The 23854-nt window shown below is 41.4% G+C and overlaps 1 protein-coding gene across 5 annotated transcripts in view; it reads left to right on the forward strand.

The window, feature by feature from the left end:
* Positions 1-23854, forward strand: part of kif13a (kinesin family member 13A) — a 298393-nt gene that overhangs the window by 114011 nt on the left and 160528 nt on the right. For all 5 annotated transcript variants that reach the window (XR_013888690.1, XM_080204107.1, XM_080204085.1 and 2 more), the window contains exon 5: positions 20903-20995. Coding sequence is in view for 4 of the 5 variants with exons in the window: in XM_080204107.1 (XP_080060233.1) it covers positions 20903-20995 (93 nt within the window). In the remaining variant the exon portion in view is untranslated. The remainder of the gene's footprint in view (positions 1-20902; positions 20996-23854) is intronic.

Here is a 23854-nt window from a genome sequence, read left to right on the forward strand (position 1 = left end):
CAGGATACAGAAAAGGGAATGGACCCTCACTGCATTCAGATAGTAGTGCTGATGATTTTTGCTCCAGAACTAGCTGCATCCCTAGCCAAGCTGTTCCAATACAGCTACAACACTAGAATCTGCATGACAATGTGGGAAATATCCCAGTAATATCCTGTTCACAAACCCAACCTGGCTAATTGCCGCCCCAATGATGGAAGATGTCGTCAATGGTGCTTTGATTTGATTTATTGTTGTCACATGTGAGTATACAGTGAAAAGTATTGTTTCATGCGCACTATACAGACAAAGCATACTGTATATAGAGAAGGAAATGAGAGAGTGCAGAATGTAGCAAGGGTGTAGCGAAAGATCAGCTTAATACGAGGTAGGTCCATTCAAAAGTCAGATGGCAGCAGGGAAGAAGCTGTTTTTGAATCAGTTGGTACAGGTTCTCTGACTTATGTATCTTTTTCTTGATGCAAGAAGGTGGAAGAGAGTATGTCCAGGCTGTGTGGGGTCCTTGATTATGCTGGCTGCTTTTTTGAGGGAGTGGGAAGTGTAGATAGAGTCAATGAATGGGAGGCTGGTTTGCATGATGGACTGGATTTCGTTCATGATCCTTTTTCGTTTACGCCTTGGGCAGAGCTGTGATACAACCAGAAAGAATGCGTTCTATGGTGCATCTGTAAAAATTGGTGAGAGTTGTCGCTGACATGCTAAATTTTCATAGCCTTCTGGAAAAAGTAGAGGTGTTGGTGGGCTTTATTAACTATAGTGTCAGCATGGAGGGACCAGGACAATTTGTTGGTGATCTAGACACCCAGAAACTTGAAGCTCCTGACCACTTCCACTTCATCACTGATGTAGATAAGGGCATGTCCTCCACTACATTTCTTGAAGTTAATGACTATCCCCTTCGTTTTGTTGACATTAAGGGAGAGATTATTGTCGTTGCACCAGTTCACCAGATTCTCTATCTCTTTCCTGCGCTGTATCTCGTCATTGTTTGAAATTCGACCCACATCTGTGGTGTAATCAGCAAACTTGAAAATCAAGTTGGAGGGGAATTTGGCCACACAGGCATCGATTTATAAGGAGTACATTAAGACACTGAGGACACAGCCTACTGGGGCACTGGTGTTGGGGATGATCATGGCGGTTGTGTTGCCTATCCTTACTGATTATGGTCTGTGGGTTAGGAAGTCTAGGATACAGTCGCAGAAAGAGAAGCCGAGCTCCTAGCCACAGAATTTGGAGATGAGTTTTATAGGAATAATGGGGTTGAAGGCTGAGCTGTAGTCAATAAATAGGAGTCTGACATCGGTGTCTTTGTTATCCAGGTGTTCCAGGTTTGAGTGTAGGGTCAGAGAGATGGCATTTGCTGTGGACCTGCTGCAACAATAGGCAAACTGTAATGGATCCAGCCATTCTGACAGGCTGGAATTGATTCGTGCCATGACTAACCTTTTGAAGCACTTCATAATGGTGGGTGTCAGAGCCACTGGATGATGGTCACTAAGACGGGCTGCATGGCTTTTCTTTGGTACCGAGATGATGGTTGCCTTCTTGAAGCAGTTGGGGACCTCAGATTGGTGTAAAATAAGGTTAAAGATGTCTGCAACTACTCCTGCCATCTCATATCCACATAGGATATGAGTGCTTGTCCGGGTACCCCAGTCCAGACCAGTTGCTTTCTGTGGGTTGACTTTCGAAAAGGCTGCTTTGATGTCTGCGATGGTGACCTTGGATGTAGATCCGTCCAGTGCTTCCGGGGTGGAGGGCATGCTCCCGCTGACATCTTGCTCAAAATGGGCGTAGAATGCATTGAGCTCATAAATGAAGGCTTGCATTGGTGCCAACAATTTTACATACCTTCATCTTGAAGCCTGTTATGTCTTGCAGACCTTGCCATAGTTGGTGGGAGTTTGTATGGCCAGCCTGGGACTTTGGCTTGGTCCGGTACTATCTTTTGGCATCTTTTATGGATCTCCATAGATCATATCTGGATTTCTTGTGTAAGTCAGTGTCGCCTGACTTGAACGACTCAGAGCTGGACTTCAGCAAGCAATGGAAATCCCTGTTCATCCATGGTTTCCAGTTGGGAAACACTCGGATTTACTTCTTTGACATTCGTTCAGATTGGTTGCTGAGTTTTTAAATATTGACCAGTCTGCTGACTCAAAGCAGTCCTGTCGGAGATCATCCAGTTCCTCAGACCAACGTTGCATGATTTTCTTTCTTTCTATTGACACGCAGCAATAGACTGCTTATTGGCACTCAGCTCCTGACATTATTCCAGTCTTGGTCCAAGCATGGACAAAAGCTGAACTCCAGAGGAGAGGTGAGAGTGACACGTCAAGACAACATTTGATTGAGTATGGTATAAAGAAGCCTGACACAACTGAAGTTAATAGGAATTGGGGAGAAAACTGACTACTGGTTGGAATTGGTGTGGTGGTTGGAAGTCAGTTATCTCAGTCCTAGGACATCATTGCAGGAGTTGCTAAGGGTAATGTCCTTGGCCACCCATCTTCAGCTGCTTCATCAGTGAATTTCCTTCCATCATAAGCTCCGAAATGAATGATTGCACAATGCTCAATGCCATTCACAACTCAAGATACTGAAGCAGCTCATGTCTGTGTGCACCAGGACCTGCACAGCATTCAGGATTGACTAATAAGTGGCAAACATTTGTGCTACATAAGTGCCAGCAATAACCATCTTCAAGAAGACAATCTAACCATCTCCCCTTGGCATTGCCATTGCTGAAGTTCCCACTATCAACATTCTGGGGTTTACCATTGATCAGACATTAACTGGACTAGCCATATAAATACTATGGATATAGCAGCAGGTCAATGGCTGAGAATTTTGCAACCTGTAACTCACTACCTGACCCCCCAAAGTCTGGTCACCATGTACAAGGCACAAGTAAGGAATGTGATGGAATATTCTCCTCTTGCCAATCTGAGTACTGCTCCAACAAGACAAAAGAAGCTCAACACCATTCTGGGCAAAGTAACAAAGTTAATTGGCACTCCTTCCACAAACATTCACTCTCTCCAACACCAAGGTGCAGTAGCAGCATTGTGTACCGTACAAGATGCACTGCAGCAACTCACCAAGGCTCGTTTGACAACATCTTCTAAACCCACAACCTCTACAACCCAGGATAAGGGCAGTCGTGTAAGGGAACACCACTATCGGTGAGTTCCCCTCAAAGCCACACCCCATCATGACTTAGAACTATATTGCTGTTCCTTCACTGTTACTGGATCAAATTCCACAAACTCCCTTACAGCACTGTGGGTGTACCTACATCACATGGCCTGTGTGATTTAAGAAGGCTCACTGTCACCTTCTCCAAGGCAGTTAAGGATGGATAAAAATGCTGGCCGAGCCATCGGTGCCCATGTCTTGTGCAAGAAGGAAGAAATTTGGCAGCTAGTTTTGTGCACAGCAATCTTCTACAAATGGCAATGTGATAATGACCAGATAATCTGTTTTAGTGATGTTTATTTGACTTATTATTGTCACACGTATTAACATACGGTAAAAAGTATTGTTTTTTGCGTGCTGTACAGACAAAACAGGCTAGAGAAGGGAACGAGAAAATGCAGAATGTAGTGTTACGGTCAAAGTTAGGGTGTAAAGAAAAATCAGTTTAATGCAAGATAAGTTCATTCAAAAGTCTGACAACAGCAGGGCAGAAGCTGTTTTTGAGTCCGCTGGTACATGTCCTCAGATTTTTGTATCTTTTTCCTGATGGAACAAGGTGGAAGAGAGAATGTCCGGGGTGCGTGGGGTCCTTAATTATGCTGGCTGCTTTGCTGAGGCAGCAAGAAGTGTAGACAGAGTCACTGGATGGGAGGCTGGTTTGCGTGATGGATTGGGCTACATTCACAACTTTTTGTAGTTCCTTGTGGTCTTGGGCAGAGCAGGACCCATACCAAGCTGTGATACAACCAGAAAGAATGCTTTCTATGGTGCATCTGTAAAAGCTGTAAAACTTAAGGGATAGGTATTAGTCATTAACCTGGGATAGCCCTTCTCCCCCTACTACCCCCCCCCCCACCCCCCCAGCTTTTCTTTGAAACAGTGTTGCGTGACCTTGCATCCACCCAAGAGGCAGGTGGGTCCTCGTTTTAAAGCCTTATCCTAAAGACAACACCTCAGATTCTGCATCACTCCTGCATTGTCGGTCGTGATTTTTGTGTTTAAACTACTAGGGTTTAAAATCTAAACTAGAGTCTACTTGGTACTAGAGTACTGTATGCAATTTTGATCCCCCTATTTGTGGAAGTATATATTGGCTTTGGAGGGAGTACAGAGAAGGTTCACCAGATTGATTCCAGAGATGAGGGGGTTAGCTTATGAGGGGAGATTGAGTAGATTGGGCCTGTACTCGTTAGAGTTTAGAAAGCTGAGGGGAGATCTTATAGAGACATGTAAGATAATGAAGGGGCTAGACAGGGTTGAAGCAGAGAGATTATTTCCACATAGAAAGGAAACAAGAACTAGAGGGCACAGTCTCAAAATAAGAGGGAGTCAATTTTAGAACAGAGTTGAGGAGGAACTACTTCTCCCAGAGGATAGTGAACCTTTGGAATGCTCTGCCCATTGAAGCGGTGGAGGCTACCTTGTTAAATGTGTTTAAGTCACAGGTAGATAGATTTCTGACCAATAAGGGAATTAAGGGTTACGGGGAGAAGGCGGGTAAGTGGAACTGAACCACTATCAGATCAGCCATGATCTTATTGAATAGCGGGCCAGGCTCAAGGGGCTAGATGGCTTACTCCTGCTCCTATTTCTTATGTTCTTAGGTTCTTATAAATCCTGGAGTTTAGCTTGAATCCTTGTTGCTCAGGAGCAAGAGTGCGTCAGCTGACACAGTTTAGCAGGGCATGTTTGTTTGACACTGGGATTTGATGATGGTTGATGCTAAGAAAAGTAGCAGTGTGCTTCTGATGTATAATTAAGTGGCAGGCTAAGGTTGGAGCTGAGGTACGTTTGAAGTTTTTCCATGCTCATCTTTCCCTTCTCTTGAAATTGTTGACCTCTTATGAGATATTGTGCAAGACAGTAGAAGTTTCCATTGTTGCCGACTGCCAAAACTTTGCCAAAATGAATTTCATTCATGGATGATCCTTATTGGTGCATGCTGGCATGCTTTCCAACTGGGGTGTGGAAAATAGAATGTAGCTGATCCTGAAGTTGCCCTTATCGTCCCATTAGTACTTTCCAACAAAGGCCTCTGAATGGAATTTCCCTTGCAGAAGGCTGGTTTTGCACTTCATGCCGCTGCATCAATTGATGGTAAATAACTTATCATTGACTCCAGCTCATCCTGACTTTTTGCAAATATGCATAAGTTAATCCCACACTACACAGTGCATTTACTCATTGAGACTTCTGAGTAAACTCTCAAATCAAGTTTTGTACCTAAGTGGGATGGAATTGAGCACAAAAACTGAGAGAGTCATTCAGTTGAATAAATGTTTTCTGGGACAAGATTTTAAATTTTGGAATCAAAAATAAATTGTCACGCAGCTTTGTCTGCATCCTGAACTTAAATCAGTGAGTTAAATATACATTTTCAGGAAGTAATTTTTAAAATATGCATTTTTAGAATGTACTGTACACCCAGTGTTGTGCTGCAGAGCAGTAGTGTAGAGCAATAAAAAGGCCAAAATAGGTAAGGGTGTATGCAATTTAAAAATGTTCCATTACAGCATCCCTGTTGTAGTAATGCTATTTATACAATGCTTGCATTACCCTGACCTGTGTTTGTCCGCTGTGGTTTCGGTTATGGAGTGAAGTGAACCAAAAGGTGCGATTTTCTTTAGAATAGTGACAGCCTCAATGAACACTGCTCATTTGTTGTGTTTGAAAGAATAACTTGAGCACAATTTTATAAAGGCATCTGTTAACCCGCCCATGCCTTAAAGTACTGTACCAACTTCTACTACATTTGTTGCTTAGTGAGTTCCTAGCAACCATAACAATGACTACATAATCTGTGACAAGTTGAACCTACCAACAGCATGAGATCACGTCTGAACCAGTCACCTAGCACTGCCTGGTGTTATTGCGTACAATGTACGGTACAGAACACACCGTTTTGCCGAACTGGTGATTATGCTCAACACAACCATATGTTGTGCCACCATGAGTGCTTGGTAGAGGGCACTTGAAACAATAATGAATTGCATCATGCGTGTTTCTCATGTAATAATTTAATAGCATAAAGTCGGTGTGAGTTGCAAAGCATTAATTGCAGAAGTGAACTTTGATGGGCTTACTCTACTCCTCGTGATTTAGATTTCCAATGTTTAGCGGAATATTTTCCGCACTTAATTTCTTAGTGAGCAATTGTGAAATGCTGTACCACAGAGCATTGTATCATTTAAAAAGAGCAGATGAGTGTTTGAAAGAGAAATATACAGTGTTGGATTCATGCCTCAATTTGATTTGGCTCATAATTTAATTTAATACTTCAGTGCAGTCCTGATGAATGCCAAGTGCTTGGAATTGTTTTTTTCACACAAACAGTTAAACCAAGGCTTTATCTGTCTTTTCAGGTTAATGTATGAGTTTTTGTTGCACATTCAAAGAAGGGAAGAGAGTTCTCATGCAGTTTTGGATAACATTTATTCCTCTATTAACACTACCAAAATGAATTAATTGCTCCATTAGCTTATTACAGTTTGTAGGATTGCACTGGGGAAATTGCTTGCAGCGGCTGCACTTCAAAAACAGAGCACTGACTATGATATTTTGAGAAGCCCTCAGGATGTGAAAGACATTGGAGGGAAGGTGGGGTAGTGGTGATTGACAGTGGACTGTCAGTGTTCCTTGTCATTATCCTTCTGACACTGACTGCAGCTTTAGGATATAGAGAAAACGCAAGTTAACACACAACATTGCGGCCTGTTACTCCCTGCTGTGTCTCAGGCTGCACAGTGACCACCCCTCAACCCCCCCAAACCAGCAGTCATTGAACGCAGTTGATGAAACTTCCACTTTTTCACTCTCACATCGCTGTTAGAAACCCTACTTATAAGTTACAAGCAGATTCAACTAGACTTTCAACAATAATCTCCACAATAATTATCGCTGAGCTACAGCCCTGACCCTGAAATTACAATTTTGCATTTTCGCAATATTAAATGTTACCATTAAGGGTAACTACGATAATTTTTAAACTTAATTTAAAACAAAATTTAATAAGGTTTTTTAAAAAAAATGGCTTTTATCGTCACCCTGTGTTTTTGTCCAATTTAAAAAAAACTAAAATGTGATTTGATTTTAGTTCTTTGACTATTGATGAGAATCTTTTAATGTGCTTGGCTGCTTGGACAGTCTGACATCATTCCAACTCCATCTCAGAATCCCAATGGAGAATGTTGCAATCCACAGTGTGGAGAAAGAAGATGATGTTCTGACTCCAGAGAGCACAAGATTTCAGTGAGGCTTGCTTTGCTGCTGACTGCAAAATCCAAGCCATCTTTGATTCAGGTTTTGTCATGGGGAGAGAGGCAAGGCAAGGATGAACTCTGGACTATTCATCCATTGCGTCAAGGCAGACATGATATTGAATGACATACTTCTATGCTGTGGATTTTTGTGAAAGCTTGACCATTTTTAGCATTTGACCATTGCAGAGGTGACTTTTGTCAAGTACCTTGTGTCACATTAAAATATTGGTTCCATTCATGCCTAAATCTGATTTATTATTTTTACTTTAATTGAGCAAGAAAGTAGATGGGGTTTAAGTTGCCGAAAATGTTGAAATAAAAAATATATCTTGATGCTTTTATAAATAATGATCAGAACTAGTTGCCTGTTTCTAAAGCTTTTCTATAGCTTTCATAATTTCATAATGGTTTCCATGGCAGCTGCATTCTTTGGCACTCATAGCACGTTATGGAATAGAACTTGCAGAAATACCAGTTCAAATGAGCTTCTAATGACAAGTTTTGGCACTTGATAGATTTTCCTTTTCTTTCTTTACTCTGCTTAGCGCCTTCAGGCACAAACTTGGACTGGAGTGTGATATCCTTGATATATTGCCTTGTTATATGCAACTCTACACGCAGACCCTCAGTAGTAAATTTTGATTTGATTTATTATTGTCACATCTGTTAACATACAGTGAAAAGTATTGTTTCTTGCGCGCTGTACAGACAAAACATACCAGTCATAGGGAAGGAAACGAGAGTGCGGAATTGTTTGAGATCCGATCCGCTATGGTGCTTTGTCAGAAAATTTGAAAATCGAATTGGAGGGGAATTTGGCCACATAGTCATAGGTGTATACGGAGTATAGCAGAGGGCTGAGAACACAGCCTTGTGGGGCACCAGTTTTGAGGATGACCTTTACAATCATAGCTAGGGTGTAGCGAAAGATCAGTTCATTGCAAGGTAAGTCCATTCAAAAGTCTTGACAGCAGCAGGGAAGAAGCTGTTCTTGAGTTGGTTGGTATGTGACCTCAGACTTTTGTATCTTTTTCCCGAAGGAAGAAGGTGGAAGAGTGAGTGTCCGGGGTGCGTGGTGTCCTTAATTATGCCGGCTGCTTCGCCAAGGCAGTGGGAAGTGTAGATAGAATCAGTTGATGGGAGGCTGATTTGCATGATGGAATGGGCTACATTCATGACCTTTTATAGTTCCTTGCGGTCTTGGGCAGAGGAGGAGCCATACCAAGCTGTGATACAACCAGAAAGAATGCTTTCAATGACGCATTTGTAGAAGTTGCTGACATGCCAAATTTCCTTAGTCTTCTGAAAAAGTAGAGACGTTGGTGGGCTTTTTTAACTATAGTGTCAGCATGAGGGGTCCAAGCAAGGTTGTTGGTAATCTGGACACCTGAAAACCTTCTACTTCGTCCCCATTGATGTAGACAGGGGCATGTTCTCCTTTTATGCTTCCTGAAGTCGCTGACAATGTCCTTTTGTTTTATTGACATTGAGGGAGAGATTATTGTTGCCGCGCCAGTTCACCAGATTTTCTACCTCATTCCCATGCTCTGTCTTGTCATTGTTTGAGATACGATCCACTATGGTGCTTTGTCAGCAAATTTGAAAATCGAATTGGAGGGGAATTTGGCCACATAGTCATAGGTGTATACGGAGTATAGCAGAGGGCTGAGAACACAGCTTTGTGGGGCACCGGTTTTGAGGATGATCGTAGGAAGAGTGTGATTATGGTTTGTGAGCTAGGAAGTTCAGGATCCAGGTGCAGAGGGAGGCTCAGGCCACAGAGTTTGAAGATGAGTATCATGGGAATAACAGTGTTGAAGGCTGAGCTGTAGTCAATAAATAGGAGTCTGACATAGGTGTTCCTGTCACCTAGGTGTACCAGGGTTGAGTGTAGGCCAGGGAAATGGCGTCCGCTGTGGACCTGTTGCGGCGGTAGGCAAATTGTAGTGGATCTAAGTCATCGGGGAGGCTGGAATTGATTTGTGCCATGCCTAATCTTTCAAAGCACTTCATAATGATGGATGTCAGAACCACCAGCCGATAGTCATTAAGGCACACTACTTGGTTTTTTTGGATACCAGGATGATGGTTGCCTTCTTGAAGCAGATAGGGACCTCAGATTGTTGAAAAGAGAGGTTGAAAGATATCTGTGAATACGTCTGCCAGCTGATCTGTGATTGATTTGAGTGCACGTCTGGGTACTCCATTTGGACCAGTTGCTTTCCATGGGTTGACCTTCAAGAAAGCTGCTCTGACGTCTGCAGTGGTGACCACAGATACAGGTTCTTCCAGGGCGGAGGGCATGCTCTTGCTCAAAACAGACGGGGGGGGGGGGGGGGGGGGGGTGGTGGTGGTGGTGGTGGTGGTGGTGGTGGTGGAATGCATTGGACCTGGTGATTTTACATGCCTTCATCTTGTAGCCTGTTAGTCTTGCAGACCTTGCCATAGTCGGTGGAGGTCAGTGTGGCTCACCTGAGACTCTAGATCTACTTCTGGCCATGCACCATCTCATCACTACAGCACAATCTATATATACTTAGATGTTTCCCTACCCTCTTCACTCATCTGATTCTATCTCTTACGCATCCACCTCTGTCTTCATGCTATCAGGGGTAGCAAAATCTTCAGTCCCCTCAGAAGTTCCCTTAAAAGTTCCTTAAACCTTTGAACCACCTGCTCCACTTTTTAAAAAAAATCCTGAAAATCCATCTTTATCGATCAGGCCTTTGGTCACCTCTCTTGATCTCTCCAACAATGATACCTGCCCGTCCCATATTTCAATTATGAAGCTATCCCACGGCTTTTTAAAAATAATTAAGGTACTCTAAAAATGTGTGGACTTTTTAACTGTGGGAGTTGCATAGCCAAGCCTAACCTTGCCTGTATACCTGCAATTTCAGGAGTAATATGTGAGCAATGGGGTCTGACTTAATTTTTTAGATCTGTCTTTCACACTCTCCAATCTCATTCCAAAGTGACATTGTTTGTAGTTTCTCCCTCAAAATCATGATGTTTTAAGCATGGAACAGACTTGTATGGAATTATTATAGAACCAGCATGTTTAACGATGTTCATGAACTAACAAAATGTGTTACAAATTTGACAACTCAACAATGATTATAGTGGTCTACAGTCAGCCCTGACAACTCTCACTGTGGAAGACACACATTTTAGACCTGGCAGTGTATTAGAGGGGATTAATTGATGACCTTGTAGTAAAGGATGTTCCAGATGAAAGTGGTCACAACATGCTAGAAAGTGAGAAATTTGGACCTGAAACTGGTGACCCAAATGTAATTAAAGGCAAATACAAGGGGTGACACAGTGTCATAGTGGTTAGTACTGAGGTGGACCTGGGTAAGATGTTCTTTCAGAGAGTCAATGCAGATTTGCTGGGACAATTAGCCTCCTTTTGTGCTGCAGGGATTCTGTGCTTCTGTAGGAGGAGTGTGAGGATACATTTGACTAATGTGGAGTGGGAACATAAGTTAAAAGGTAAAATAGCAGAGAAGCAATCACAGACACTTAAGGAGATATTCTGTAACTTGCAATGAAGATTTTTCCATTGAGAAGTAAAGATGCTTTAAGAAGGATGCACCATCCCTGGCTAATAGAGGATTGGTATGATTGGTATCCAATTGAAAGAAAAGTTGTACAATGCTGCGAAGATTATTGGTCGGCCAGAAGATTGGGAAATTTTATAAACCAGAAAAGGAAGACAAAGATTATGGAGAGAAAAATTGGAGTATCAGAGAAAATGATCAAGAAATATAAAACAAACCAAAAAAGCTTATATGCAAGTATATAAAAAAGAGAATAGCTAAAGTAAGAGTTGATCTCTCAGAGGATGTGACTGCAGAATTAATAATGTGAAATAAGGACATGACAGAGACTTTGGACAAGTATTTTGTCTCCTGTTTCACAATGGAAAACACAGATTGCATCCCAAGAATGATAGGAAATTAAAAGACTTAAAGGAGGAAGTAACTTAAACCAACTACTGTCACTGGAGAAAAAGTACTAGGAAAGCTAATGGGACTAAAAGCTGACACGTCCCTTGAACCTGATGGCTTGCATCCTAAGGTCTTAAAGGAAGTGGCAGCAGCGATATTCCAAAATTTCCTAGATTTTAGAAAGGTCCCAGTCAGTTGGAAAACTGCAAATGTGACCCCACTATTGAAGAAAGAGGGAGACAGAAAGCAGGAAACTATAGGCCGGTCTATCTGGTGCATGTCATTGGGAAAATGCAAAAACTGAATGTTAAAGAAGTCGCAGGACATTTAAAAGTCATCCTATAATCAACAAGGGACAAAATAGTTTTACGAAAGGGAAGTCAGGTTTGACAAATTTATTGGACTTCTGTAAGGTTGTAAAGGGGAAGCAATAGATTTGATGTATTTGGATTCCCAAAACATGTTCGGTGTGATATACGTAGTGTTGGGGATGATATGTTAGCACGCATAGAGGATAGGCAAAAAATATAGGAAATAGAAAGTTGGGTGAAGGATCATTTTTCAGGTTGACAGACTGCTCAGTAGTGGTTGCTGCAGGGATGAGTGCTGCAGCCTGAACTATTTATTGTTGAGTTGGATGAAGGGGCTGACTAGATTGTTGCCAGATTTGCTGATGATACAAAGACTATTAAGAAAGCAAGTTGTGAGGAGGATACAAATAGATTGCAAAGGAACGTAGATTGGTTAAATGAATGGGCAAAATTTTGGTCGATGGAGTATAATCTAGGAAAATGCGATGTTGTTCTCTGACAGAATACAAAAGCAAAATGTAATTTAAAAGTGAGAGAGATTGCAGAATGTTGCAGTACAGAGGGATCTGGCTGTCCTTGTGCATGAATGGCAAAAAATTAGCATAACAAGTCATTCAAAAGTTAAATTGAATGTTACCCTTTATTGAAAGGGGGAGGTTGCACAAAAGTAAGGAAATCTGGTGAGAATGCACCTCGAGTACTCTGTAGAATTTTGGGCATAAGGAGGGATATATGCGTATTGGAAAGGTTGATAGGTTCTTTTGCTGAATCGTGAAATGTAAGAGGTTGCACAACACCAGGTTAAAGTCCAACAGGTTTATTTGGTAGCACAAGCTTTCAGAGTGTTGCCCCTTCTTCAGGTGAGTGAAGAGTTATGTTCACAAACAGGCTATACATTGACGCAAACTCAATTTACAAGCTAATGGTTGGAATGCAGTCTTTACAGGTACAGACAATGTGAGTGGAGAGAGGGTTAAGTACAGGTTAAAGAGATGTGTATTGTCTCCCGCCAGGACAGTTAGTGAGATTTTGCAAGTCCTGGGGGTTACAGATAGTGTGTCATGAACCCAAGATCCCGGTTGAGCTGTCCTTGTGTTTGGAACTTAGCTATCAGTTTTTGCTCAGCGATTCTGCGTTGTCATGAAGGCCGGCATGGAGAACGCCCACCCGAAGATCAGAGGCTGAATTGTTGCTGACGTGTTTCCCAACAGGAGGAGAATATTCCTGCCTGTTGATTAATGAGCTGAGTTTTTCTAGCATCTTCTGTTTTATTTCCGATCCCCAGCATCTGCAGTATTTTGCTTTTATTTCGGCTGCTCGATATTCCTCTCTCAGCCAACGTTGCTTTAAAATGAAATGTCATTTATCTCGTGGCCGCACGTAAATCGACTGCTGAGTTAGTCTACCTAATGTCACTATGCTTCAAAAAATTTGTTGCTTTGGGACTTCCTGAACACACACATGCATTATGTAGGTGTATGTTTTTTCCTGAGCCATTACATTATGCAATCTTGAAGTGCAGTTTAGAGTGCAAGTTCTGGAACTGGCTCTCCAGAGTTCTTGATGCTGTATAGATTCTGTAACACTAGGAGCAGAAAACAAGAGTGCATGTACCACCTTCTGTAGGTTTGTGACGTTGTTACCAAGTTAGATTGGTGTCTTTGTTCCTCTTAGCCAAAATTCCCTTGATGGTTGAAAGAATCCACCGTATTGGCTGGCAGTAGGAAAGCTAGGCCACTAGTTTGTATTAGGAGGCTGAGAATAAGCTTATTGCCAGAAAGAAGTGGCAACTGGTGTCCTTAGACATGTGTGTTTGGATTATAGCCAGTGTTGACTCCAGTTCAAGAGGCAATATAGGAAGCCCTTTTTTTTTCTCATGGGTTTCAGTCTTTCTGAAAGCAATCATGATGGTTCTGTTAGCATTGTACTCCTTTCTTAAATGGTGGTGCGGCAAAGCAGATACATCATGAGAAATCGGTCAAGAAAAGTCTTTAAATAGCAGAATCACAAGACCGATTACACCAGAAATTTTGTAATGAAAAGCTTGTGTCTTCATCACATTCCCATGGGTCTATTTTGCTGTCATCATCTCTGAATCACATGAAAATTTAGCAATTATTGAGTTGAATTTGAATGGGATAGAGAAAGGAGATGTGTATTTCAAGTACTGAATAATTTCATTTTTCACTTACTGTGCTTCAATGTGCTGAGTGTTTTTAAGAGGGAGACTTTTCTCCTTGTGAAGCCAATTATTTTGTGAACTAGCTTCTTCCTTGTTAAATAATGTTGCATTTAAGAGAATAAGAAATCCCAAATGGTGGATTTCAACAAAATATTGAGGCTGGTGAGGTGAACCAGGAGGACCTGGGAGTCCCTATTGTGCTTCTCGGAGGGAGGGGTGGGGGCAGAGGGCACCCGCATTCAAAAGATCATCTTCTGCTATTTCCACCAACTTCAGCATGATGCTATCACAAGACACATTTTGATTTGTTTTGATTAATTATTGTCACATGTATTAGTATACAATGAAAAGTATTGTTTCTTGTGTGCTGTACAGACAAAGCACACCGTAATTGGAGAAGGAAAGGAGACGATGCAAATGTAGTGTTATAGTCATAGCTAGGGTGTAGAGAAAGATCAACTTAATATGAAGCAGGCCCATTCAAAAGTGTGATGGCAGCAGGGAAGAAACTGTTGAGTCAGTTGGTACACAGACCTTGACTTCTGTATCTTTTTCCCAACAGAAGAAGGTGAAAGAGAGTATGTCTAGGGTGCATGGAGTTTTGATTGCTGGCTGTTTTCTGAGGCAGCTAGAAATGCAGACGGAATCAATGGTTGGGAGGCCGGTTTGCATGATGGACTGGGCTTTGTTCAAGACTCTGTAATTTTTTGTGGTCTTGGACAGAATAGAAGCCATACCAAGCTGTGATACAACGAGAAAGAATGTTTTGTATGGTGCATCTGTCAAAGTTGTTGACAGCTATAGCAGACATGTCAAATTTCCTTAGCCTCAGAAAGTAGAGGTGTTGGTGGGCTTTTGTAACTATAGCACCGGCGTGGAGGGACATGGACAGACTGGTGGTCTGGAAACCTAGAAACTTGAAGCTCTCAACCATTTCCTCTTCATCCCCGTTGATGTAGACTGCGGGATGTCCTGTACTACGCTTTCTGAAGTCAGTGACTATGTCCTTCGTTTTGCTGACATTGAGGGAGAGATTATTATCGTTGCACCAATTCACCGGATTCATCTTCCCTCACCCATCCCCATCCTCTCATCCTCTTCCGATAGCACCTTCCCTTGTAACTGCAGAGGGTGCAACACCTACCCAATTAACCCCTCCTCTTCACTGTCCAAGGTTCCAAACTTTTATTGCAGGTTAAGCAGTATTTCACTTGCCCTTCCTCCAATATGGTCTACCGTACTTGCTGCTCGCACTGCGGCCTCCTCTACAGTGGATTCTAAACATAAACTCTGTTTCTCTCTCCACACATGCTGCCAGACCTGCTGAGATATTCCAGCATTTCCTGTTTTTATTTCATCCAGCATCTGTGGTGTTTTGCTTTTATTAAAAATATGATAATATAATCAGGAAGAGTCAAAGTAGTTTTACTAAAGGGTAATCAGGTCTGACAAATTTGTTGGAGTCCTGTGAGGATATAGCAAGCAATCTGGATAAAGGGAATTGATTTTTGTTTTGGAAGTTTCGATAGGTGGTGCGGTATGACCTCTGATTACCCCAGACTATGGGAGCCAGCACAATCTTGCTGGGTTTTCTGAAGGGGAAATACCACTTTGTGGTATAAACTCATGTTGAATGAAGTTTTATTGAATAAATAGTCTACTTCCCAACTTTCACCTAAAGCAGCATGTTAAGTACTTTAACTATTTTCCTTGTGGCTTGTCTGGACACAGATTCTTGCTTTGATACAACCCACAGCTTCATATTTAAGTTTCTCTGCATCAAACAACTTCTTCGCTGTATGTGTTCATGAGACATTCTGGATAACAAGCTTTCTGTGAATGAGGACATTGTTTTTACTTTTGTGTGTTTTATGTTTGTGTCTTGTTTTGTTTGGAATTTACAGAGTTCTGTGGTCTTTGAAAGCCAATTTCCAAATGAGGTCAGAGGGTTAAGTAAAGTACCAGCTTTCTGGGGCATATGATGACCTCTTAAAAATTTCGGAGGTGTTACAGTTCATTGTGGCTCAGGCCATTAAACTGCCATTCAGTTCTACATGTGATCAGTAAGGCCCATTTCTGTTGTAAGATGCCAGGAGGCTTATCCCTATATCGTGACGTATGCTTCGAGAGCTTGAACAAAGCCTTTTAATGTAAACATTTGGTACAGCTGAAATTGCCATTAAAACCAAATGATTGTGTGTGTGGGTGTGTGTTTGACATTGGATTGCTTGTCGGATGTTTCTCTTCAGTGATCCCACTTCAAATACTCCCTTGCCCTCTGAGGTCCCTGATAATTTTAAAGGTACCTTATCCAATGGCTATATGTTACCAGAGAGTGAGTTCAATTGAGCTGCTTTACAGTGACAGAATCATAGTCAAGCCCGGATCCCATCTTCAAATGCATGCCCACATCCCAACATAGATGCCAACGGATGGTGATCAGGAGCACAAAAACAACCAGCCAATTACTAATTCTACTCCCCCTTCCCCAACAACTGACACTGTCACCTTAGTTGAATGTGTGAGGCATCCTGTGAAGCAGTACTAACGAGTGTGCTTCCTGGTTCTTGCATCTTAGTACCCCACCATTCAGGGTGTTACCGAATTGTCAAGTGGATGTTTTAAACTGCTGAAACTTTACATATTTTTCAGTACTAGCTAAATAAATTATATAAATAAATAAATACTGCAATAAATTCTTCAAAGATATAGAAGCTCCTCAAAATATTTGTTTTGGTCAACTCTGAAATAAGGAGAAGTAAGCAACCAGAAAATTTTGCTGGAATCAGAAATATAATCAATTCCTAACTTTTTTCCTTTTGGCACCAAGAATAACCTGTTTCAGTCATGCTTATTGTAGGTTCAAATGTGATTTACAATTGTTTCTAATGGCTGAATCATTTCAAATGGAAAAATTTTAATCAAAATATAAAGGAATCAATTCAGAAGGTGTGTTGGGGAAGCACACTATTGTTTCAGCTGAAGTAGAGTAATTCCTTGTTTAATGTTGTAGTTGCGTTCTTGAAATGTGCAACTTCAATTGAAACTATGTTGAACAAATCAGATTTTCCCAGAATAACAAAAGATTTAGTTAGATTCTATAGGACCTTTTCCCTTCAGGAAAAAAGTTAAGACATTATATGCGGTAAGTTTAAATACTGTATGTGGCTAAGTTGCTGCAATCGTAAACAAAATTACTTTAATAGTAAAATAAATGTATGAATGAGAGTGTCCCAACTTGAAACATTGGTTCATGGTGGTATATAATTTTGTTTTTGAAATGGCCTGAGGAGTCACTTGAAACTCCTTGGGAAAATCCAGTCCAGTCTTTGTAAACCAATTACTGAAGACTATTTATTAACTTAAAGAAAAGACAGATACACACAAATGAGACCATAATACTCTCAGACAGTCAAGTATATGAATCACTAAACATGCACACATTTGCCTGGTCCAGTGAAGTTACTTAAACTGCCTGTATGTTGGTTGCTGCACAATCTTAGTTCTAATGCATAGGTGCAGGCCTAGCTTTCTGGCAGTCATGTAAACTGGCCTCTCAGCTGCTCGATGTAAACTGGCCTTCCTGCTTCTGAGTGTGCTGGAAATTATATAATTTTTCTTCTTTGGTCCTTCTTTCTGTTTATTTGGCTATCTGCATCTGTCAAATTCCCAGACTCTAGAAATTAGCATATGCTTACCTCCTCTGATCTCTCAGTCATCTACATAAGCTGTTTCCTACTAATAGGACAATTTACATCTGGTTTTTGTCGAGATGCCTCTAATTTCATTACTGGTAAAATCACATCTTTTCATTGCCTTTTGGAATGCTGGCCACTGCTTTCGCTAGGTAGACTTTTACCTGTTGCTGGGCAGACTACATTTCATCAGGTATTGTTAAATTCATGGTAGTGCTGTTACTAGGCACATTCATGGCATATAAAAGAAATATGCTAACTCTTTCTACTCTGCTCCTGTTTGCTGTCTCTTGGGCTCCCTAACTCCCCTGTTCACTGACCCTCCCACTGGTTAACTCTTCCACTCACTGCCTCCCTCTCTTGAACTCTTAGTGAGGGCTTGAGAGGTGAGAGGCAGGAGAAGCCTGCAGAGCAAGAGAAGCTTTGAGTTTCGGGGTTGTGGAAGTAAGCCGCAAGCAGGAGAGGATGCCTGTGGGAGGGTCTGTGGCAGCTAGGAAGGTTGGATACAAGTGGGTCTGGAGTGAGAGAGTTGATGGCTAGTGGGCGAGTCACTGGGAGGATCAAGAGCAGGAGAGGAAGCTTCATAATGGCACCAATGAGGTGTCATGACCCTATGTTACACCCAACACAAAACAACATTAATGCAAATCCACAAAACCAAATGTGAATACCGGCTCCTTTAAAAACACGATGTTAAATCTAAACAACTTAAAACAGGGCAACTTGAAGTGAGGATTTAACATTCAACATACTGCCTACATTCAGTACTGTTTGTGTAATCAATATTTGGTATTTGCATTCATACTGACAGGTCTATAGCATAACCAGTACGTGCAAAGTTATGTAAGTTTCATGACAGATTAGTAGCTGAGATGAATTCTGCAAAATGATGGCCTGTGTAAGCACTCAGCCACCAGTGCGTTGGCACCAATTGGACATTTGCAGACAGCTATTACTATGGAGTTGCAGTTGTAATTCTGGAAGGAATCTGGAGACTGAGAGTCCTGGAGAAAAGTGCTGGTATAGTCAGCCAAGAAACATTATGGACTCAAAAGCTGGACTGCTTTTCAAAACACATCACTCTTTTACTTTGATTCTCCCATTTTAGCATCAACTGCATTTTAAATATTGTTGATATTAGAAGGCAGGGTCCTCCAATCAGTGACAATGCTGTGCATCGTGAACGACTGCTGAGATCATAGAGTTACATAGAAACATACAAATTAGGAGCAAGAGTAGGCCATTCAGCCCTTCAGGTCTGTTCCACCATTCATTATGATTGTGACTGATCATACAACTCAATTGCCTGATCCCATCTTTTTCCTATATGCTTTCATCCCTTTTGCCCCAAGAGCTATGTATAACTCCTTCTTGAAAAGATACAATGCTTTGGCCTCAACTACCTTCTGTGATAGGGATTTCCATAGATTCACCACACTCTAGATGATGAAATTTCTCCTCATCTCAGTTCTAAAAGTTTTACCCATTTTATCCTCAGACTGTGACTGAGGTTGGCATGGTGGTGCAGTGGTTAGCACTGCTGCCTCACAGTGCCAGGGACCAGGGTTTAATTCCAGCCATGGGTGGCTGTTTGTGTGGAGTTTGCACATTCTCCATATTTCTGCGTGATTTCCTATGAGTGCTCTGGTTTCCAAAAACGTGTGAATGAGGCTGATTGGCCACGATAAATTGCCCCCTAGTGTCAGGGGGATTAGCGTGATAAATGCATGGGGTTACAGGGATAGGGCCTGGGTGGGATTGCTGTTGGTGCAGGTTTGATGGGCCAAATGCCCTCCTTCTGCACTGTAGAGATTCTATTCTATTCTGTTCTGTTATGTTCTGTCCTATGACCCCTGGTTCTGGATTTCCTCACCATTGGGAACATCCTCCCTGCATCTACCTGTCTAGTCCTGTTAGAATTCTATAGGTTTTCTTAATATTTCTTCTCCACACTTCCCCCACACCCCCACCTTCCATCAGTACAATATGGTTTAAATCTGGTAAATGAAGTGCTTTCCTTTGGAAAAAAGAGCTTCACTCCGGCGTCTGGTTAGGTCTGGCTGTGGGTTTGTATAGCAAGTTCTTGGTGATCAGCTGTGTGTCACAGCTGTAGTGTACTGTGGGTAAGCCAGCATTTTCGTTACTGTCTAACTCTAGAATCAAGCTGCTTAAGCATGAGATTTTCCCATTTAATAATTCCCATTTAATTATCGTTATGAACTGGATTGATGATACTGTCGCTTCAGTATGATCCTGTGCCAAATTACCAACTGTTTTGTGCTCTGGGCACAAATTAATTTGAGACTGGATTAAGCCTTCTGAAACTCATTTAGCGTAGAACCTTTTGCAGCCAAAGCAGGAGAGAGACTTTTCAACCCACAAATTGGGACTGCAGTCAATCTAAAGCAGCAATGCTGTGTAAAGTATAAAAACAAAATGTTCTAACGTTGTGTTTCTGAAATTTTCATTTCTGGTACAGTGTTGCTTAAATAACCAAGTTAGATCTTTGTTTACTCAGCTTTTTTGTTTGCTTTGTAGGCAAAAGCACCATTAGGTGCATTACTAAACTGCTGAGACCAGAAGGTCAGCAATTTGACCATCAGAGGTGATCTTACTTAAACACTTAAGATCCTGAGGAGACTTGATAGTGTAGATACCTGGAGTTTGGTTCCTCTTATGGGTAAACTTCAACTAGGGAACATAGTTTAAAAATAAGAGTCCTCCTTTTAAGATCAAGATGAGAGGAACTTTTTCTCCCCAAAGGTCATTGTTGTGTGAAATCCTCTTCCCCAGAAAGTAGCGGAGGTTGGATCTTTGGATTTATTTAATGCAGTGTTCGACAGATCTTTGTTAGGCAAAGGAACTGAGGGTTAAACAGGAGGACACATAGGAAAGTGGAGCTGAGACTACCACAAGATCAGTCATGATCTTATTGAATGGTGATGCAAGCGTGAAGGACCAAGTGGCCTTTTCTGTTCCTATTAATTCAGTTTTTGGTGAATTAACTGATCTCAGCCGCAGTACTCTGGGCTGAAGCAAGTAACAGTCAGCCAGCATTCCCATTCCTGAGTGATCTCTGCTGTGACATGCACATGTGGAGTTGAAACTTGGATTGATTCTGACATTTTCTGTGGAGGGAACCAACTGCCAGTAAACTATATATGGAATCACACTTTAAGAATGATCACTGGAGAAATGATTCATGGAGTTATAAATTGAGTCAACATCTTCAGAAGAGGAAGGATAGACTTCCATTGTATTCTTACCTTAACTTGTGATTTTCTTGCCTCTTTTACTTTAGGTCAAGAAGTAGTTTTCAAGTGTCTTGGTGAAGGAATACTTGAGAATGCATTTCAAGGATATAATGCTTGTATTTTTGCCTATGGACAGACAGGTAAGACATAAACAGTATATGATTATGTAATTTTCAAGGGTGAAATTTGTTTGAACCTAAGTTACAATAATTTTAATTGCTAAGATTGATCATTATCCAGATTTTCATTTTTTGTTTAAAACGGCTGGCTATCAATCATATAGCCAAAAAGCACAATCTCTATGGAAGCTCAGAGCGTGAAGATGGCTTTTCAATCTACTTTGTCTCCGCCAACTCTATGCGAGAACAATCCAGAACTCATCCCACTGCCCCACTCTTTCCTCAGAACCATGAGTATATGTCTACTTATGCAAAGGAATTTTTGATAGTTTGTGATAGACATTGGGGCGAACGTTAACCAAAAAAAAATTCTAAGTCCAGGACAGGTGAGAAAACAGGAAGGTTTCACAACCATTTTTTGGGCTAGTTCAAATCCAGAATCTTGTGCACTTAGTGCAGGAAAAAATGGGCTAAACCAGCCCTTTCCTCTCAGGGAAGGGGGCAGGGCTTAAATTACCAGCAAGCCTGTTGTAGCACCAGAAGGTGCTATTGCACATGTGCAGACCTCTTGCAGACAGGCTTGAGAGAAATATATCAGGCATCTGCTGCTGCAACTAGCTTTGACTTAGCACACCACACCTGACAGCCGATTGGGAGCTCCATCTTGCTCGTAAATATTGACCCACCCCCCGCCAACTCCTCCACTGATGGCAACTGCAGAGTGCAGCCCCCCGCCACCCCCACCCCACCATTGTGCAGGCTAGGTGTCCAGTGGGCAGTACCAGGGTGCCAGGCAGCTGCTGCCAGGCTGGCAGTGCCCAAGGGGCACCCCTCCTCGCTCCTGACCCCTCTAGGGAGCCTCAATGGCCTCCAATTTTCCTGAGTGCCCACATAGGCAAGGGAGCCTAGACAGTTGAGTCCTGGACTCCTTAAAAGTAGATGCAAATTACATTTAAATAAAAATTCAGCCTCACGTTGGAAATGGGCATGAAACTAACCTCGCTGGATATCTGGTACGGGTAAGATCACGAGAGATGAGAGATCAGATGCGAACCTGCCCGTCAGCCAGTTGGGTACGATGGTAAGATCACCCCCATTATGTCAGACATTATTTGTTTCAAAGCATTTCCAAAATACAATAATCTGTTGCACGGACGTTTCTCATGACATCTCTCTTCACTCTTAGTAACAATTTTAAATTGACTATACCTTGTAACTGCTCTCTCAACAGGAGTAAATTTCATCCTGTTCGGTCTACCAAACTCCACTAACTAAATCTAACTGCTGTTCAAATGATTCCCAGTATTTTACCTCCACTGCCTTGACTTGGAACCCCTTTTCACAATTGATAATTCTTTTCACAGCTTCTCTGCTTCAGTGAAAATGGTTCAAGGATCTCAGAATCCTCCAGTTTTCAATCCCTGACATCTTTCTGGTGTCTCTTCAGTGCATGCAACCTGTAGCTTTAATGAAATGCTATAACAGGGATCTAAAACTGCAGACAGAATTGTGCGCCTAATCAATGCAATGTACAAATTTGTTATGTCTTATTTGCTCTTATGCATCTATGCCCCTATTTTTAAAATTCCAAACATTTGTTGGTCTTAATATTTATGCACACTCAAACTTGGAGGAAATTATTTTAATGTCTTCATTGTCTGTGTTCATCCACTCTCTTCAGCACCTTGCTGTTGAGTGGATGCTCCTACGCCTTGTGTTTTCTCCCAGAACTTATTGCCTCACGTTTATTTGCATTAAACTATATCTGCCACCTAGTTGCTTATTTCAGATGTCTCCTAAAAATCTTTTTTTCTGACCTCCTTGCTGTTTGTCAAATGTTCATTCCTTCCCCATGTTGACAGGAAATTAGTTATTATTTCCCCTGTATCCAAGCCCAAATTATGTCTATTTATCAAGAACAAAGGTAGATCCAGAACCAACCAACCAAACTACCCATTTAGTCTGGTGCACTAGATATGATGATGTCCTTTTCTGATTTATAACATTAGAGAAGCATATGGATACTTTGCATAGTTATCTCTGCAGACTGAAATAGTTTGGATTCCAATCATGTTTAGACTCTCTTGCATTTACAGCTGCTACTATTTTTATGTCGGTTGAGCTGGGACATTATGGTTAAATTTTGCTTTTCAAGATCAGAAGTTAAAGTTTAGAAGATGGTGATATTAGCTCATCGTCCAGAAGGACTCTGTAGAGTAGACCCTTCCATATCAGAAAATCTAACTGTTGTTCAAATGATTCCAGGTATTTCACTGTCTTAACTTGGAACTCCTTTTCACATATTGATCATTCTTTATATGAAAATTATGTTTCTTACGTTCTAAAATTAACTCCCTGATATCAGTCCCAAGTTTTTCTCAATCGAATCTTGAACCACTTCCATTATTTAGTTTGAAGTAATGTTCTGATTATTCCTTTCATGTAACTGTTATACTCTCTGAGATCCTATTACAGCCACCTGTTATGACTAAAAGGCCTAAATCAAGTCTCTTTTTATAATTCTGTCCTTTGCTGCTTCGGCTCCTCTTTGAACTGACTCCAAGACCCATATCTGTCCCTTGAATCATGGAACTAGAAGCATGCATTGTACTTAAGCTGTGGACCAACCAAAGCAATGTACAGTTGGAGCAGGACATTCAGTGACTAATATTCTATTGTACCACTTGCATAATATTCAATATTCTATTTGCTTTGTTGATTACAACTCTGCAGTGGTTAGACATGTGCATCGAATGTACTAAAATCCTTGATCTCTTTCCGTTACCCTGAAATTATTGGCACTGTTTGTGGAGTTTGTGCGTTATTAATTTTTTATATTTGTGTGTGGTCGCCAAACTTATCCTTCTTTGACTTCACACT

This window comes from Carcharhinus amblyrhynchos, chromosome 2, assembly GCF_965287045.1.
Source record: "Carcharhinus amblyrhynchos chromosome 2, sCarAmb.v2.hapA, whole genome shotgun sequence".
NCBI lineage: Eukaryota > Metazoa > Chordata > Chondrichthyes > Carcharhiniformes > Carcharhinidae > Carcharhinus > Carcharhinus amblyrhynchos.